Genomic DNA, 17622 nt, shown 5'->3' with positions numbered 1-17622 from the left:
CTCCCCCCCTCCCTCCCTCCCTCCCTCCCTCCCTTCCTTCCTTCCTTTCCTTTTTTGATTTAAGAGTCTCTCTGTATAGCCCTGGGTGTCTAACTTGCTCTGTTGCGTTAAACTGGCAGAGATCTGCCTGGCCCTGCTTCCCTAGTATTGGATGACCCTTCCTGGCCAGTCAACTTATTTAGGATCTTCAGGAAGTTCCTGTCAGTATTTTTTGTAGAGCACATTTGTTGGAAGATTACATATTTAGGCTAGGGCTCTGGGTTAGTGGTAGAGCACTAGCCTAGCCTACCAGTCTGTAGTACCAAGGCAAAGCCACACTAGCAGCAAATCCTACATGTTTGGAAATCCAAACTGCTTTGGTAATTCCGTTACTAACCACTTACCTGGTCCTTGGAATAGCTACATGTGAAAATGAGCAATGTTTAAATTGGTCACTTATCTAGATGGAGGTTGGACTTAGAAGTTATTATCTTCTAACAATGTGTTAAATTCTTTAGGTTCCAGCTTGCTGTAACAGGCAGGTTTTAAAGTAGCTACCTTCCTTTTTAACACATTTCTGTAGTCAGTGTTAGCCCTCTGCTTTCTGAGGTACATGCTTGTAAAATGTGGAAATCACAGATAATCAATCTTCCTGAGAAATGGAAATTTATAATTACATTTTTCATTAAATTACATTTTTTGAGGCTGCTGGCGGGGGCGGGGGTGGGGAGTGCATGTGTGTATTCGATATTAGAAAGCCTGGCCTGAAGTAACTCATTACAGATTTACAGATGGATGAATGGTAACAGCATGGCCTTTAATCTGCAAGGAGTCACTGTTGTCCTCCTTCAGACTTCATGCTTACACATCCTGTAGCCAGTTCTGTTTGACCCTGCTCAGTGCGGGTCGCACCCCTTTGTCTCTTGGATGATTGGACTGAGGCCAGGACAAGCATTGTCCTTCTTCAAGCAGTGCTTCTCCTGTTGAGGCAGGGGTGACATCCAGGGCAGCTGCTGTGACATCTTGTTTGGACAGCTGGTAAAGGCTGGTATTGTTCTAGTTTGTTATTTATTTACAGACAAGGTCTCACGTACCTCAAAAACCAGAGGAGGGCCTTAAAGTCTTGACCCTCCTTGTCTGCCTCCACACTCTGAGTGCTCAGATGTCAGGCTTGTGCTACCATGTCTGGGTTTATGAACTACTCAGATGGAACCTAGGCCTTCACACATGTTGAACAACATGAGCTACATCTCTGTCCTGTCCTCATTTGGGGCACTGGTGTTGACTGGCTCCTGTCTGTTTTCTTAGCTTGATCTTCCAGTCTCTGCTCAGCTGTGAGCCATTAACACTCTAACCTTTCTGTTCCAGTCACCTAAGTAAGTTTTCATTATATATATATTTTTTAAAGATTTATTTATTGTTTTATTTATATGAGAACGTTGCAGGTGTCTTCAGACACATACTAGAAGAGTGCCTCAAATCACATTACAGATGGTTGTGAGCCACCATGTGGTTGCTGGGAATTGAACTCAGGACCTCTGGTAGTGCAGTCAGTACTCTTAATCACTGAGCCATCTCTCCAGCCCTCATTATATATTTTCAAGTGAAAATGTTCTGATAAAAGCCATGGAACCAATCGGGGAAATGCTGGTCGAACGCATTGATTTTCCCCATGTAAATTGTCTGATATTGTGCTTTTCCAGCCTTCCTCACGTCTACAGTTTTCCTGTGTTTCTTTAGGGTGGCGCACCCTTGTTATACCTTGTTAGGATATGTTTCTCACATCATTTACACACTACCTGCACTCTGGATGTGCTAAATCAGTGGTTGTGGTGACCCGTTAATACAGTTCTTCATGTTGTGGTGAGCCTCAACCATAAAATTATTTGCATTGCTACTTTATAACTGTCATTTTTCAACTGTTGCAAACCATATTGTAAATATCCGTGCTTTCCAATGGTCTTAGGCTCCCCTCAGGTTGAGAACCGCTGTGCTAAATGGCGAGACGGTAGTATGTGATCACGGGTGCTCATGGGTAATCCCCATTCTGCTAAGGAGCTGAGGTTCTATCTGTATAACCACTGCTGCTGCAGACTCTGGGGTGGTCACTGAATGAGCAATCGTAAGGATCCTGGGAACAACTGGACCTGAAATGGCCGACCCAAGAACTGTACAGAAAATGCCAGAATAGGGGACCAGGTTTTTTTCAGTGCTTAGATCACCCTCCTGTTAACAGCTGATGGATTGAACAGGCAAAGCAGCAACGGATGGGGATGGCTAGGAGGATGAGGTCTCAGGGAGTGGAGGATTAAGCTCAGACTTGATGCTGCCAGGCAGAGCATGGTGCAAGACTGTACATACCTTGTGATATGACCCCAGGCTAGCTTCTGCTGTGCTGATACTCTGAGAGTGTTAAAACCCATCTAAGTACAGTTACAAAACACACCAGAAACGCCAGCTTAATGGAAGAGGACAGACAAGATGGCCGCAGAGGCAGAGCTAGGAGATCGAGTCAGTCTTCGTCTTGGTACTAACCGTCTAAGTTGTGATGGTTTGAAGGATATACAGATTCATTCCTCACCAGATTTGGATTCAATCTGTAGGTGAAATATAGAAATTTGAGGTTAAGTGCAAATCGCAGCAGGGACCGTATCCTTAGAAAGGTCCGTATGTGCTGCCTGGTTGTGGGGGTTTGGATTCATAACATCTGGATCCTTAGGACCAGATTGACAGGCAGAGGAGTAGCAGATGTGCCTAGTGCCAGAAAGTCCACAGATGCCCTTGAACACCCGCCCTCAAATCTTACAGGCGGGATGCTCTTGGAGGAAGGCTCCTGATGGATCTCACCTGCCCTCAGCTAAGGATGGGCCTCATGGGGTTCTGATTTCTGATCTCTGTATTTTGGGGATAGAAACTAGGCAAGGTGACATCTTCTCATTTACTGTGGAAGCTGAATTTGATGTTAGCAGTAGCATCCCGGTGTCTTTGTTTCTAGCCAGTCTTTTTCCAAGGTGAAAGTCGACAGAATAGACATGATCATGAAATACTTTACCAGTTTCAGTGACTGATAACCACATGTTTCTGAGTTGAACACCTGCACAGCTGGGAGGGCGTGGCTAGTTCCCCGGGAGGATGCAAATTAGACTTGGAAACAAACAATAGCGAAATAACTGACAGCTGGGTGAGTACCACTAGGAAGGGAACTTAGGAGCAGGAGCTACTATTAAAATATGCAAGTGCACATCAGCAAGCAATGAGTTTGGAGACAGCACTGGAAACAGGTTAGGTGGGCCAGTTAGAGGGAATTAAAAGAATATGGGAAATTTAGTATCTTATTGATTCCACTTGTGGAAAGTGCTGTGTCAAACAAGTTATCATGATTCATTTTTTTGACTCTTCGGAGTAAAGGGCAAATCTACATGTTTCTCATCCTGTCTGGTTGTTACTTCACACATGTGGGTTAGGGATCATGTGAAGGACCCCAGACAAACAGAAACAAAGTGCTGGTGAGTGCTGTGTTCACTGAGACTCAAACCAGAAAAATAAAAATAAGAGACACGCATTTGAGAACAAATTAATAACCGACTGAGGGGCCTGAATGTCACCAGCATGACAATCTGAGAAAAACAGTGAAGTTTTCTTCATCAGAGAGTATGCCGAGGAGCAGTGCTGCCTTCCAGTTATGGTTTCTGGTCTGTTCTCCCCGAAGACGTGTGAACTTGAAACCCCTCTTGGCCCCCCGAAGCAGAAGAGTCTATGGTCCTGATGAGCGTGTGTGCGTTAGACTCGTTTCTCCTGGCAAGGAGACGCTAAAGGGTACTTGAATGAAATATTAAAAGTTATGAAGGACATAACAAAGGCCAATCAGTCCTTTCTTTTCCCCAGACCCTATAATATGAGAACAAGGGTTATTTGATGAAATTAAAGAGTAGCAAATGAAGTGCTAATAAAACGAGATAGTCACTTATACAATTCATTGCCATGGGAGGTCACAGAGGCAAATTCTGTGGCTGGATTAAATCTGGGGCTGGCTAATTTTATGACCATTAATGGTATTCTTAGCAGCCCAAGCTGATACGGGGAGAGGTAATTCCTCTTACATTCTCTAGTAGATGTTTCACAGGGACCTGTAGCAAGTGGCATTAGCCGTGTGAACACCAGTCTTGTGGGTATTAACTTGAGCCACGGTGCCTTGGAGGGTACTTTTTAAGGAGACTGGGTCCAGGCATCCATCTGGGTGCCTGTGAGTTTCCTCCTCTGCAGATCCAAAGTCATTTGTGTCCTGGGGAGGATAAGAGGAGAAGGCTTCATTGGGACTTGGAGAAGCCCTCCTCTTACTTGAATGTCACCCAGTGTCATGTACTTTGCAGGAGATTTTAAAGACTGGTTGGAGGTACAATGTGTTTTCCAAGTGAAGGGGTGGGACTGAAAGTAGCTGGCAAAGTCACCTTGAAGAACAGAGCACAGAAAATGTGCAACTTGTAAACCTTAGGAAGGATTCCCAGAGAAAGGGACCGCCCTTCCTCTCCCCTTTCCTCCCCTCTACTCCCCTTCCCTCTTTCTTTACTTTTATGAGACAGGTCTCATGTAGCCCAGGCTAGCCTTGAATCTGCTGTTTTGTCTGAGGATAATCTTATACACTTCTGTCCTCCAAGTTTTAGAATTTCAAGTGTATGTATTTGTGGCTAGTTTATATGGGCTCTTTACTTGCTAGTCAAGGACTTGGGCCAACTGAGGTATGTCCTCTGTTCCTGAAATGAGCCTTTGTGGGTGAGGGTTCATTGCTTATACAAGTTAAGGAAGGACCTTCTAGGTAGAAGGAGGAAACAGAACGTAAGATCCAGAGACAACATAAAACACCAACTCAGGAAACTGCTGGCTGTTGAGGGACACTGAAGCCCAGTGTGTGAGGGAGGAAAGGGAAGAAAGGCTTTCTAGGGGAAGCTGAGGGATTGATTGGTGGACCTTGGGTTGTTTGAGGGTTCCCACCAACAGCAGACCTTGAGCACGTCTGAGGAGTGGAGAGGAGCGAGGAACCTTGAGGGAAGAGCCCTGGGTTGGCTGGCTTCAGCTTAGCCACGAGCCTTACGATTCTATACAGCTCTTGACTCCAGTAGCTTCAATCAGTTCTGCTATTCCTAAAACAGTCTTTACCATGAGCTCAGTCACCTACAGTAGTTATCAGTTGACCAGGTTTTTTTTTTTTTTTTTTTAATTTTTATTAAGCCTCCCCTACATTTGGGTGGAGCTAGGTTCTTCTAGGTCTTAAAAGTGTTATGTACATCCTTGTCTCTATTCAATCCTGCTGTCCGGGACTCGGCCTTGAATCCGCTGTCTCCTCAATAGGAAGAAGGGGCAAGATGCTGCCTGACTCAGGCATCTGTTTTCTCTCCAGTTGGCTTCACAAAGAAGCAAGACAAAGTGATATTCTAAGGAGCAGAACAGGTGGATGACAGTGTTAAAAATCCATTTTATTAAATGATTTCAGCTAACAAAATAATTTAATCAGAAATGAAAAAAAAATACCATCTGAGCATGTTTCCTACTTCAGTGATACTGAATCCTTCTATAACTCATTCTTAACCAGATTTTGAGTTTCTACACCGTTGATATTGATACTTGTAGGAATTTACAAATTTGGAAATGGGGGTGGGAAGCAGTTTTGATGAAGACTTACTAAGTATCCTGGTGGTCCTAGATCTCATCCTTGTGATGATCAAATTCTTTAGGATTGTGTTAGTCATTAGTGTGATGCTCAATTGTGGGTGTTCGTGTGATAGGATTGATAACGAACAGCTGTGTGCATGTCTGTGAGGGCATCTCCAGAGGTAGGTAGGTCATGGAGTCTCTGACCGGATGAATGAATGAGTGAATGAATGAATCCCTTGATAGACTCATAATTCATATGATGGAGTTAATGATGGGTGGTAAAAGGTAGCAGGTGGGTCTCCCTGGAGGAAGGACGTCACTGGCAACATAACGTCCCTCTGTGTTCTCCCGCTTTTTCTCTTTCGTTGACTGTGGTGTGTGTGTGTGTGTGTGTGTGTGTGTGTGTGTGTGTGTGTATGTGTGTGTTTGTGTGTCCACATAGCTCTGTATAGAAGTCAGAGGACATATGTGTGTACTGGGGATGGAGCTCTCTGGTTGTCAGGGTTCGTAGCAAGCGTATCCTTATCCTCTGAGCCATTGCAGCAACCCCTGGTCCTTTTCTGAGTTACACTTTCTCTGCTTCCTGATTGATGACAAGGTGAACACTTTTTCTTGTCACAAGATCCTCCTGAAATGCTGTTATTTCCAGATGCACAGAGACATGTGACCATGTGCCAAAGTAAATCCTTCTTCCCTTAGGTCCTTTCCAATAAGTAGTAGTCAGTCAGAGACAGTTGATGTTTCCATCCGGTCTGCATGCAGTCAGTTCTCATGCACATCAGAGAGATGTGGGACTGACACAGATTTCCTAGTGCCTACACTCTGCCCACTATTGTCTTTTAAGACTCTTTTTGAAAACCATGAGGACCCTGGGGAGGGTCAGTGATGTAGAGATGAGGTCAGCTACAACAGGTAACTGGAGGCACATCTAGCTTACCTGGAGGCCCCATGGCTGGAGTTGGTAGTTATGGGACCAGGCCCTGGACTCCCAATGGAGAGATCAGGACGCACACTGAACTAAGTATGAGAAGCAGTTCCACCTCTACTCCAAAGTCCCATCCACGTTGTGTGCTAAAGATGCGTCCAAGTGCTATGTCGGCTGGAGAGCTAGCTGACCTTCCTTGGAGGTCTACTGGCTCTGTAGAGCCAGGCTCAAACAAAATTGATAACCCAGGATGGGCCACCCTGAAGCAGAAGTGCCAGAGATATATCTCCTGCAGCTTTGGGTGGGTTTTTATTTTTTCTTTCCTGGTTTTGAATGCCTGCTACACTGTTATTTGTAGCACATTTTGAAAAATTCTCTTTTGATGGGCTGTATCCTATCGGCATCTAGCAGATATTAATCTTGTCAGTAAGTGGGTAGTGATCAAAGATGCCTTTTAAGTATTCACTAATTCACTTAAGTATTTATTAATCATTTGCTCTCCTGGACTAGACACTCACAAATAAGTCTTCTCTGTCAGAGGTGAGATGTGCGTGCCCAGGGAGGAGGGCACACCCACTGCTGAGCTTCTGTGTGTAATTAATCAATACAGCTTCTCGTAGTTTTCAGGTGCATTTGATTTTGCACAAAGCATACCTTGTGATGTCCGGGCTTTCTACAAGGTTGTGTATTTATTATTGTCTGAAAAAGAAGCATGACTTTAAGAATATATTTATTATTATTTTACGTATGTGTATGATGTTCAGGCTCATGCATGTCACAGTGTATGCTCAGGTCAAAGGGCAACTTTATGGAATTATTTCTGTCTTTCCACCAATATATTGGCCCTAGGGATTGAACTCAGGTTACCAGGCTTATGCAGCAGGTGCTTTATTGACTGAGCCATCTTGCTGCTCCCAAGACCCATATGTTTTAAAAGATACTGAACGAAGCTACGCCCTTTCGCTAGAGATGACAGTGGAACTCTTAAAACTTACAAGTGTCACTCTTCCCTTTGTAGATCTTAGCTGGATCTCCAAAGTTCAAGTGAATCATGCGGCCGTGCTGAGGCGGGCTGAGCAGATCCAGGCCCGCAGAAGCGTGAAGAAGGAATGGCAGGTACGGGTGTGTCCTCATGAGCATTCCATCCCGCACCTCACAATGTGAGCCTCTTCCCTCAAGGCCACAGTATTGAATTTCGCTCAAGATGCATCTAGACTTAAAGGATTGCATCTGTCCGTAGCTTATTTTAATAATTCATTTATGATGATGATGGGTTGGAGAAAGATAACGCATTTATCCAAACAAGCTAAGACTCTTATCGCTCTTGAGTGGCCAAACCGCAAATGAATTTGAGGCATCTTTATTCATGAGCAAATTAGATGGCATGTCTCCTTAATACCTGTATTCAGCTTCCTAGACTGCTTTCTTCGGCTGTCTTCTATTTTAATTTTAAAGCCATAAACATCTACACCTGGTGTGTCCACTGTTGCGGCCTGAGGTAGGAGAATTTACCTTACTATTTCTTTTCATAAATCACTTTTCGAAATTCCAAAAGTGATGTTCGTGGTGTCCTTCCAGTCAGCGCATTCTTTAGTGCACCGAAGCCACGGACGTGCAGTGCAGGCCTAAAAGGACTTCGAGGTTCATGTCACAAGCGAGGCAGAACGTGGTGACGGAGGTCTTTAAAGCGACATGTCCCATTTGCCCGTCCTGGTTGAAAAGATAAAAGGAAGAGGGTTTTTTTTTTTTTTTTTTTGGTTTTTCCAGACAAGGTTTCTCTGTGGAGCCCTGGCTGTCCTGGAACTCACTCTGTAGACCAGGCTGGCCTCGAACTCAGAAATCCGCCTGCCTCTGCCTTCCAAGTGCTGCCTGGCAAGGGTTGTTTTAATAATGGAATTGGATTAAAAATTGGATTAGAGATTTCAGAAAATGCTGCATCACCTTGGGTTCCGGGAAGGAAGGTAAACTTATGTTGTGCTCATGCCCTCACATTTCTGGCTGGCTCTTTACAGACGAGCTGGAAAAGTGAGATGTAGCAGGAGCTGGCGGAAGCTTCAGCTGGGGTTTCTGAGAAAAAAAAAAAAAAGAGATCAAATCTGCGCTTTTGTTCTCTTCTGGCTAATGTTCATCTTAATTGCCATTCTCTTAAAAGTGATCTCAAATTTAAATTGTTTCTGTGTGTCCACATGTGTGTGCGTGTATGTGTACGTATGTGTGTATGTTGTGTGCCATGTGTGCCCTGGAACACACATGGTAGTAGAGGACAACTTGTAGGAGTTGGTTCTCACCTTCTATCATGTGTGCTCTGGGGATAGAACTCAGGTCTTCAGGCTTGGCAGCAAGCTCCTTTCACTGCTGAGCCGTCTTGCTGGCATTTTGTTGGTCATTTTTGAGTTCTGCTTATACGTTTATTAGAAAATGCCTTACAGTAGCATTGCTGCTGGCTGTTAACACTCCGTTTGCCCATGTTTCTCTCCTCTAACTGGGTTCAAGGTGAATTTTCTTTTTGATTTCCCTTGCTTCTCCTTTTCTTCTAGCCTGCGTGGCTCCTGAAAGCTGTCACGTTTATAGACCTTACCACGCTCTCTGGCGATGACACGTTTTCCAATGTTCAACGGCTCTGTTATAAAGCCAAATATCCCATCCGGGCAGACCTCTTAAAAGCTTTAAATATGGACGACCAAGGTAAGTCCACCTGGGCTTCCCTGGGCACAGCAGTAATTCCTGGAGCTCGGGGGCTTGATGGTTAGTTACCTGCCGATGTGCTGTGGTGATCTCTGGTACATCTCTGCTTCTTTGTGTGGAGACAGGCCACTGAGATTCCTCTTTCAGAAGCTAAAGAGACTCCAAACCCTGTTTTCAGGTCAGGTTTTGCATCTATGAATTGAAGTTGTCGGTGGAGAATTTCCTCAGTTCTTCAGTCTGTGATCTTTCCTGTCTAGTGGCTCTGGAATACAGGCTCTGATTCTCTAGCCATGAGGGAGAAGGCCGGTCTCAGAACTTAATGAGCACATCACATACGAAGTCAAAGAAAGGCATTTATAAATAAAATGCAAATGGGAAGGACTGTGTATTAGGTTAGAACTTAAAACAAAACAAAAAAACCCCAGACTCCCATTACTCTCTTAGTGTACACGAGAGAAACTGTTGAAAAGCTGCCTGAGGTGTGAGCTTTCAAACTTGAAACAGGGCAGAGTTGGAGTGGTGGGGCAGCAGGTGGGGTGGCAGGGGTGATGGTTGTGTCTGTTTTCTAAGTGAGAAAACCAAGACCTGGGGCACCAGGAGGTATTGCCAGGGCCACAGGTATAAGGCACTTGCTGAGCCAGTTTTGGGAGGCAGACATTCCCTGGATAGATCTATGCTTCCTGGCTCTGCCATGCCTGTGCTATCTATGGATGCAGAGAAGGGTAGCCCAGTGCAGGCATCCCAGACAGTCTGTGGGCTTTTAGTACACTGAAGCAACTCCATGGCTTTTGAAAAGCATCATTTTATTTCTTCCGAGTTGACACTGGCACATTACCTTATTGGAGTTAGAAATGTAACTCAGTGTTGAGCGCTAAAGGCCCTGGTTTCCATCCATCCCTGGGCTATAAAACAAAACACAGATACCTGTCTTTTCCCCTTTGCTGCAACCATGTGGGGCAAGCATTTGTCCCTCTCATTTGCTTTCTGCCAGTGTTGTCCCAGAAATAATAACTAAAGGCACAGTGTGTGAACCGAACTCCACGTAAACTCGGCTGCTGTGCTTTCCCCTCTGCAGACATCACCACAGCTGCAGTCTGTGTTTATCCCGCCCGAGTGTGCGATGCTGTGAAGGCCCTGAAGGCTGCAGGCTGCAGCATTCCTGTGGCATCAGGTAAGACTTTTTACTCTTGTTACTTTTCAACATATCTGACATTTTTTAGCTCAGTTGGCATGGATTATCCCTCAAAAAATTTATATTGTGACTGCATTAATTTAATAGACTTCGTTGTGTTGATTCGTGATTTTTAATGTGTGCTAAATTTATGTAGTGATTTTATATAGATATTAAAGTAAGCGTGAGGTGACACAGGGAGAGGCCTATCTCTTCAGGAGCTCATGGGGAGGACTGTTGAGTTTGAGGCCAGTCTGGGCCACATAGTGAGATCTCAAAAACAGACAAAAACCCACCAACCCTAAACCTTGACATATTCAGTCCTAAAAGTATAGAGCCCAGTGAGATCTCAAAAGCAAACAGACAAAAACACCAACCCCAAACCTTGACATATTAAGTCCTAAAAGCATAGAACCATGTCTTGGTGTTTATAAGGAAATCCTGTTTGTATGAGGACCATCAGATTTATAGTCACGGCGTCAGTTGTATCAAGCGCACACACATATCTGCACTCCGTTGCATGTGTGTGGCATATGGTACTGAGCAGGGGATAACTTCCCTCAGCCGAGGCCGGGGCTGCACAGTAGGGATGCATCCCAGCAGGGGTGATGGGTGCACTGGGTGTTGAGAGGTGAGGGAGAGCTGACATCTACGAAGGCAGGGAATGATAGTTATACGGGAACTAGCACGGAAGGCACAGAAGCAGAGCAAGGGACACAAAGGCTTCCAGTTGTGGACAGGCAGCCGTGGAGGGGAAGCTGGGCAGGACACTGAAGGCTGGTGGCCTGGACTCTATTCTGATGACATTGTTAGCTCTGGACAGTATTAAACAGAGTGTGGCATGTTCAGCTTCAAGGTGATAAGTTAGCTGATATAAAAAAACAAAAAACAAAAAACAAGCCCAACAAACCTAAGAAGTACAGAATACATTAGGGTAAAAACTGGAGCCCTAAAACCCAGAAGTGCCACTAGTGAGATAAAGGTGCCTCTTGCCAAGGATGGCTACCTGAGTTGGATCTCTGAAGCCTACACAGTGGAGGGAGACAGCCAATTCCTCCTAGTTGTCTACACACACACACACACACACACACACACACACACACACACACTGAGTAAATAAGTGAAAAAATAAACAGACTATTAAAAAAAGCCCCCTAAAGCTTGTGTCTGTGGGTGAACAGATGGATGGACGGACGGATACATAGAGAGGTAGTATGAGAGTCTAGTTTTAAAAAGGCTTCAAGAATTTCCTGGTGCTTTAAATCAACAGTCTGAGCCAGGTGTGGTGGGACATCCTGCAATTTTAGCACTTAGGAGGCTGAGGGGAGGATTGCTGCTAGTTTAAGGCCAGCCTGGGCTACATGGAAAGACCATGTCTTGAAAAGAAAAGAAAAAGAAAGGGGAAAGGAGAAAGGGGAAAGGGGGAAGAAGGGGAAAGGGGAAAGGGGAAAGTGAAAAGGGGAAAGGGAAAAAGGGAAAAAGGGAAAGGGATAAAGGGAAAGGGAAAAAGGGAAAGGGAAAGGGAAAGGGAAAAAGGGAAAGGGAAAGGAAAGAAAAGAAAAGAAAGAAAACAAAAGAGAATAATGTATAAAGATCAGCTACTTATTTTATTAATGTACTATATCTTTTTTTCAATATTTATTTTTATGCATGCATGTTTGTGGCTTGCATGGGTTCTGTATCAAGTCCTCTGAATGTGCACAGATGCCAGAAGAAGGCATTGGAACCTCCCTGTGTGTGCTAGCAGCCAAAGTTGGGTCCTTTACAAGAGCAGCCAGTGCTTTTAACCACTGAGCCATCCCTCCATGTCCATGTCTGCAGATAGCCTCTCTGAGAGGGCTCCCAACATATTTGAAGCTGTGCCTCTATAGACCTTAGTTTTTTCACCATCTCAGGACATTTAGCCTGTCACTTACATAACAGAGCGATGTGTTTGGCCTACGTTAGCAGACCCGAGGAGTTATCACTGTAGGAAAGGTCAACAGGTCTCTGTTGTGTACACTTGGGGATGATGTGAATGAAAAAGAAAGTTCTGGTTTTCAGGCCCATAGGCGTGTGTTCTTTTTTTCTTTCATGTGTTCTTGGTCCTTTCCCGTAGTGACATGTGCTTCCCCTCCTGCCTGGCTTCTCCCTGGTCTCAGCTGCCTTGCTGGTTGTTTTAAGAGACACTGGGAGGAACCTGGCTTACAACCTGGTTGCTCTAGTCACTAAGTCCATCATGAGTAAATGGAGATCAGATCAGGGCCAAATGGGTAAGTCAGGAAAGCCAACTTGAATCTCCCAGTGTCTGTCATGTGAAACCACACCAATGATTTTATTCCTGTCAGCTGACGTATTTAGTTAGTTGATAGTTACTAAGCATGCTATGCAAACACCTCTGCAGCAATGCAACCTCTGGTCTTTCAGAGAGAGCATCGTGTCATCATTTCCCCGAAAACATATATGCACTCACATCCCGCCTCTCCAAGTTTGTCCTGTGTGGCCTGAGTCGTGTTTAAGTACCCATCATGCCTCATCTCTAAATGCGGTACTTACGAACTGACTGATTGAAATTTGTCCTGTTTTTCCCTCTATCGCTGTCACCCTCCCTGTTTTCTTTCTTTGAAATCTCTCCCAGTGGCCACTGGCTTTCCAGCGGGACAGACTCATTTAAAGACTCGGTTGGAAGAGGTCAGGCTGGCGGTGGAGGACGGAGCTACTGAAATCGATGTCGTCATTAACAGGACCTTGGTGCTGACTGGCCAGTGGGAAGGTGGGTGCAGGTCCTAGCTCCCAGGGAGACCCAGCCCTTCCTGGTGGGTCATGTGGGGATCTGGAAGGGACACAGCAAGACTTAGAAATCAAGTTCCAGGTCACAAGTCAGTGGTCAGAGGGAGCATGACTAAGAGTGCTCCTCCCCATCCCCTTATAAGTCTAGGCCCTTCTCTGTCTGCAGGAACAGGTTACGCCCCTCTGTGTAGTTCGGTGCACAGTCGTCCTGTGCACTAAATGCAGTTTAAAAATTCTTCATTTGCTTCTCTTTTGGAAGAGTTCCTATGCTTCTGTACTGTTCCAATATTCAGTGCATAAATCACTCCAGGTAAGTCCTCTAAGCAAGGCTTACTCTAGGATGTTGGACGAAGTCACCCTTTTTCACATTAACCTTTGTGGACTTGGAGGATGTGTGCTGTTATTAAGCTTATTAAGTGCGTTTTTGCTACCTTAAATGTTATTGCATGCTCGTCTGTAGGGCTAGTGTCTCTCCATCATGCCAGGCTGTACTAAGATAACACCCATTCCAGTAACACGATGCTGTTTACAGCGAGGTATGAAACAATCAAATGAACTTCACCTACTCTTATCTCTATGTTATATCCTAAAGCGAGGACAGTAATAATGAAAATAAGTACAGTGCTCTCTGAAAAACCCACCATGGCAAGTAATTTAACAGTTTAGATGAAACTAAGTTAATGCCAAGGTAATATATTGTTTCTTGATAAATATACATATCAAGTAAAATATATTACTTAAAATATATATATATTTTTTAAGTATGGAGGATCAGTGGATCACTTAGTTCATTTGTTTATTTGTGTGTATACAGAGTGAGGGACTTATATATGCCAGGGCTTGGCTGTGGAGGTCAGAGGACAACTTTTGGGAGTTGGCCTCCTTCTTCCATGTGTGTCCTGGGAATCAAAGTCAGGTGACCAAGCTTGGCTGTTGGCATTCTTAACCTGAGAGCCATCTTTCTGGCCTCTGTGTGTCACTGTTCGCTGAGATGTGTCAATCTGATAACTGATGCTTTTAGTGACTCAGTAACAGTGTAGACACCACGAGATTTCACCACAGCTGCCTTGTAAAACCTATGGATAGCTTATTTCTGGAACTTTCCGTTTAGTACTCTCAGACCTTAAGTTGATCCCTGTTAACTGAGACTGCAGATATTGAAACTAGGTGTAAGAGAGGAGTCTTGAGAGTATGTATCTGTAAACCTTTTTCTGTCAAACCTAGTCCACCGTTTGGCTCCTGTGAACCGTTTTTGTTTAGTTACAACTTAACAAAAATTCAATCCGCAGTCTAGTCACAGGACACTCAGAGGGAAGTACTTAGAGTTGTGCCAGAGACCTGAACCAATTCCACCTTCCAGTTCTGGAGTGTGTGCGTCTACCACCACAGCAGGGACACTCCGTTGTCTAAGGTGGCTTTTGAAGATCCAGCCTTCATACATCCTCCCCAGGGGAAGGAAAGAAGGCTCGGCCCCATCTGAAAACCTCTGTATCCTGTTTATTGCATCCTGCTTGTCTTCACTTACATGGCCGCCATCACTGGCTGCAAGGGAAGCTACATGCTCTCCAGCTTGGAGAGGTAGCAACACTTCACGGTCAGTCTCCCGTTTCCTCCCCCTTCCTGTGTATACTACCATTCTTGACAGTTCCAAATAGCTTTCTTTACTTGTGCTCGTTTCTTATTGTTACTTGCGTGTGCTTTGGGCGTCCCTAATCCTTGTTGAAAGTCATATTTTATATATATTCTTGTTCCTGTGTATTCTGCATATATGCTTTTGGTCACCAATTTCAGTTAGGATTTCAGAGTTGTGGATAATGTAAATATGCATATTTTAAATAAATCCAGATGCACTTTATGTCTTTTCTAAGCAGGCAAAAGACATAGATGTGTAGTTTATATTATAACTTGTTTTCTTGTTTCTCAAGCTCTATTAATTGAAAAATAAAATCCAATAGGAGATGGATTTTGATGTAATTGGCTATCCTTAACAGACTTAGGAATGGCTGTTTTTGAGATAATAATTTCCCCAAAGTAGGCATTTCCACAAAATATAGTAACACATTTTTGTCCTACGCCATACTTTTCCATTAACTTATTTTTATGGTGTTAATAACCTCTTGACCCAAACTAAATCGAAAAGGAACATTTAATGCTAGAAATTTATTTCTAAATAGAAGCTAGCAGTGACTTAAGCCTTTCCCCACTGCAGTATTTTGTCTTAATTTTGATTCTCAGCTTGATTGTACATTGTGTTATTCAGTGTTTTTACATAGGGGCTTACTGATTAAGAGCCTCTTATTTCTGTGGGATGCGTTGGTGGGCGTGCCCAGCAGGCTTCTATATTTCCTGCCTTAGGCCCCTCCCTGCATGAGTTTTGTGAGTTACTTTGGGAATTATTTGCTTTTCTCTTCACTGCAGCCCAATACCCAGGGAAAGCCTTTTAAGGAAGAAAGGGTCTGTCTTGGCTCACAGTCCATCATGACAGAGAAATCACAGCAAAATCTAAAGTCAAGATTCAGGGGGAGATGACTGCAGTGTCCAGCTCACCCCAGAGGAGGGCTACTGCTCCCCACATTCAAGGTGGATCTCTCTTCAGTAACCCAATCTTAAGGTTCTCTCACATGTGTGCCTAGATGTTTGTTTCTGGAGTGAGTCTAATTCCCAGCAAGTGGACAGTAAAGAGTACCTGTTACACTTTGCAAAGCACATCAGAAGTAGACCAATGTGTGTCGCATGCCTCCTGACCACGACCCACAGCCCAGAAGCATATGAATCCACGTTGCTTGCTCCAAGCTCTGTGAGGAGACTGGATACGAGCTCCCTGGCTTAGTCGTATTGCTGTGAAGAGACACTGTGACCACAGCAACTCTTGTAAACAACAGCTTGCTTCCAGTTTCAGAAGTTTAGTCCATCATGGCCGGACGAATGGTGGACATGGTGCTGGAGAGGTCACTGGGAGTTTTACATCTAGAGCCACAGGCAGCAAGGAGGGAGAGCCACTGTACGTGTATGGAACTTCGAAAACCTCAAAGCTCACCCCTAGTGGCACACTTTCTCCAGCAAGGCGACACCTATCCCAATAAAGCCACACCTCCTGATCCTTTCAAATAGTGCCTGTCTCTCAGCATTTGGATATATGAATCCATGCGGGCCATTCTCGTTCAAACCACCACATCACCATTCCTATCTTCGTGTTCTTTTTATTTTTTTAAAAAATCCATATCACTGTTTTTGTATTTGTATGTATCCTGCAGGCCTGGTGCCCAGGGAGGCCAGAAGAAGGTCTCCTGGATCCAGAGTTACAGATGGTTGTGAGCCACCGTGTTTGTGCAGGGAATAGAAGTCAGATCCTTCATAAGACTATCCAGTGCTCTTAACCGTCGAGCCGTCTCCCCAACTTCATCTTCCATTTCCCTTTGAGGGACCGTTTCATGTCTCTGCTTTGTCAGATGTCTGGCTCATGCATAGTCCCTGTGACCTCGGACCTGCAGTCTTTGCTGTGTGGCTCTCGGTCTTTGCTGCATGGCTCCCGACCCCTGCAAGCCCAGGTGCTTACTCTGCATCGTCCTCTCCTCTCCCCTGTCTCCAGCCTCTCCCTCTCTGTTCTCACCTTTAAATGTTTCTGTTTGAAGTCAGCATTCCCCTTCATTAGTGCCTATATCTTCCTTTTATCCTTATCACCGCTGAACTTCTCAAACAACCCATGCCTCTCTATGGGTAGGCTCTAAGCAAGAGGACATGTCCCTGGGCCCCGTGTTCTTCCTTTGTTTGTTCTTCGGCTCGGTTCAGTGTTTGACTCGGTGAACTGCCCTTTACTCCTGAACACTTGGTCATGACTGTCCTATCTCACATTCCCGAGGTTCCCTCTAACTTCTCAGTATCCTCTTTTCTTAGTGCCAAGTTCCTGAAGGTCCCCTGTCCTCCCTTAGAGGTTCTGTCCTGGCATCACTTCTCCTCATTCTTAGAGAATGAAATTCTGCTATGTTGTCTCCTGTGTCAGCTTCCTGAGCTCTGGGCACCAGCATCCTCGTCTGCTTGGTCCATGTGTGAGCTCTGGGGTCCAGCATCCTCATCTGCTTGGTCCATGTGTGAGCTCTGGGCACCAGCATCCTCATCTGCTTGGTCCATGTGTGAGCTCTGGGTACCAGCATCCTCATCTGCTTGGTCCATGTGTGAGCTCTGGGCACCAGAATCCTCATCTGCTTGGTCCATGTGTGAGCTCTGGGTACCAGCATCCTCATCTGCTTGGTCTATGTGTGAGCTCTGGGCACCAGCATCCACATCTGCTTGGTCCATGTGTGAGCTCTGGGGTCCAGCATCCTCATCTGCTTGGTCCATGTGTGAGCTCTGGGTACCAGAATCCTCATCTGCTTGGTCCATGTGTGAGCTCTGAGCTCCAGCATCCTCATCTGCTTGGTCCATGTGTGAGCTCTGGGGTCCAGCA

The 17622-nt window shown here is 45.0% G+C and overlaps 1 protein-coding gene across 1 annotated transcript in view; it reads left to right on the top strand.

Annotated features, from left to right (window-relative positions):
- The window catches only part of Dera (deoxyribose-phosphate aldolase), an 81950-nt gene that overhangs the window by 13603 nt on the left and 50725 nt on the right, over positions 1 to 17622 (top strand). The window contains exons 2-5 of the mRNA XM_028781049.1: positions 7572 to 7669; positions 9091 to 9238; positions 10314 to 10409; positions 13027 to 13161. Of these exons, the coding sequence (XP_028636882.1) occupies positions 7572 to 7669; positions 9091 to 9238; positions 10314 to 10409; positions 13027 to 13161 (477 nt within the window). The remainder of the gene's footprint in view (positions 1 to 7571; positions 7670 to 9090; positions 9239 to 10313; positions 10410 to 13026; positions 13162 to 17622) is intronic.

The sequence above is a fragment of the Grammomys surdaster genome, unplaced genomic scaffold (genome assembly GCF_004785775.1).
Source record: "Grammomys surdaster isolate TR1022 unplaced genomic scaffold, NIH_TR_1.0 373, whole genome shotgun sequence".
NCBI lineage: Eukaryota > Metazoa > Chordata > Mammalia > Rodentia > Muridae > Grammomys > Grammomys surdaster.
This window is presented reverse-complemented; position numbering and strand designations above follow the sequence as displayed.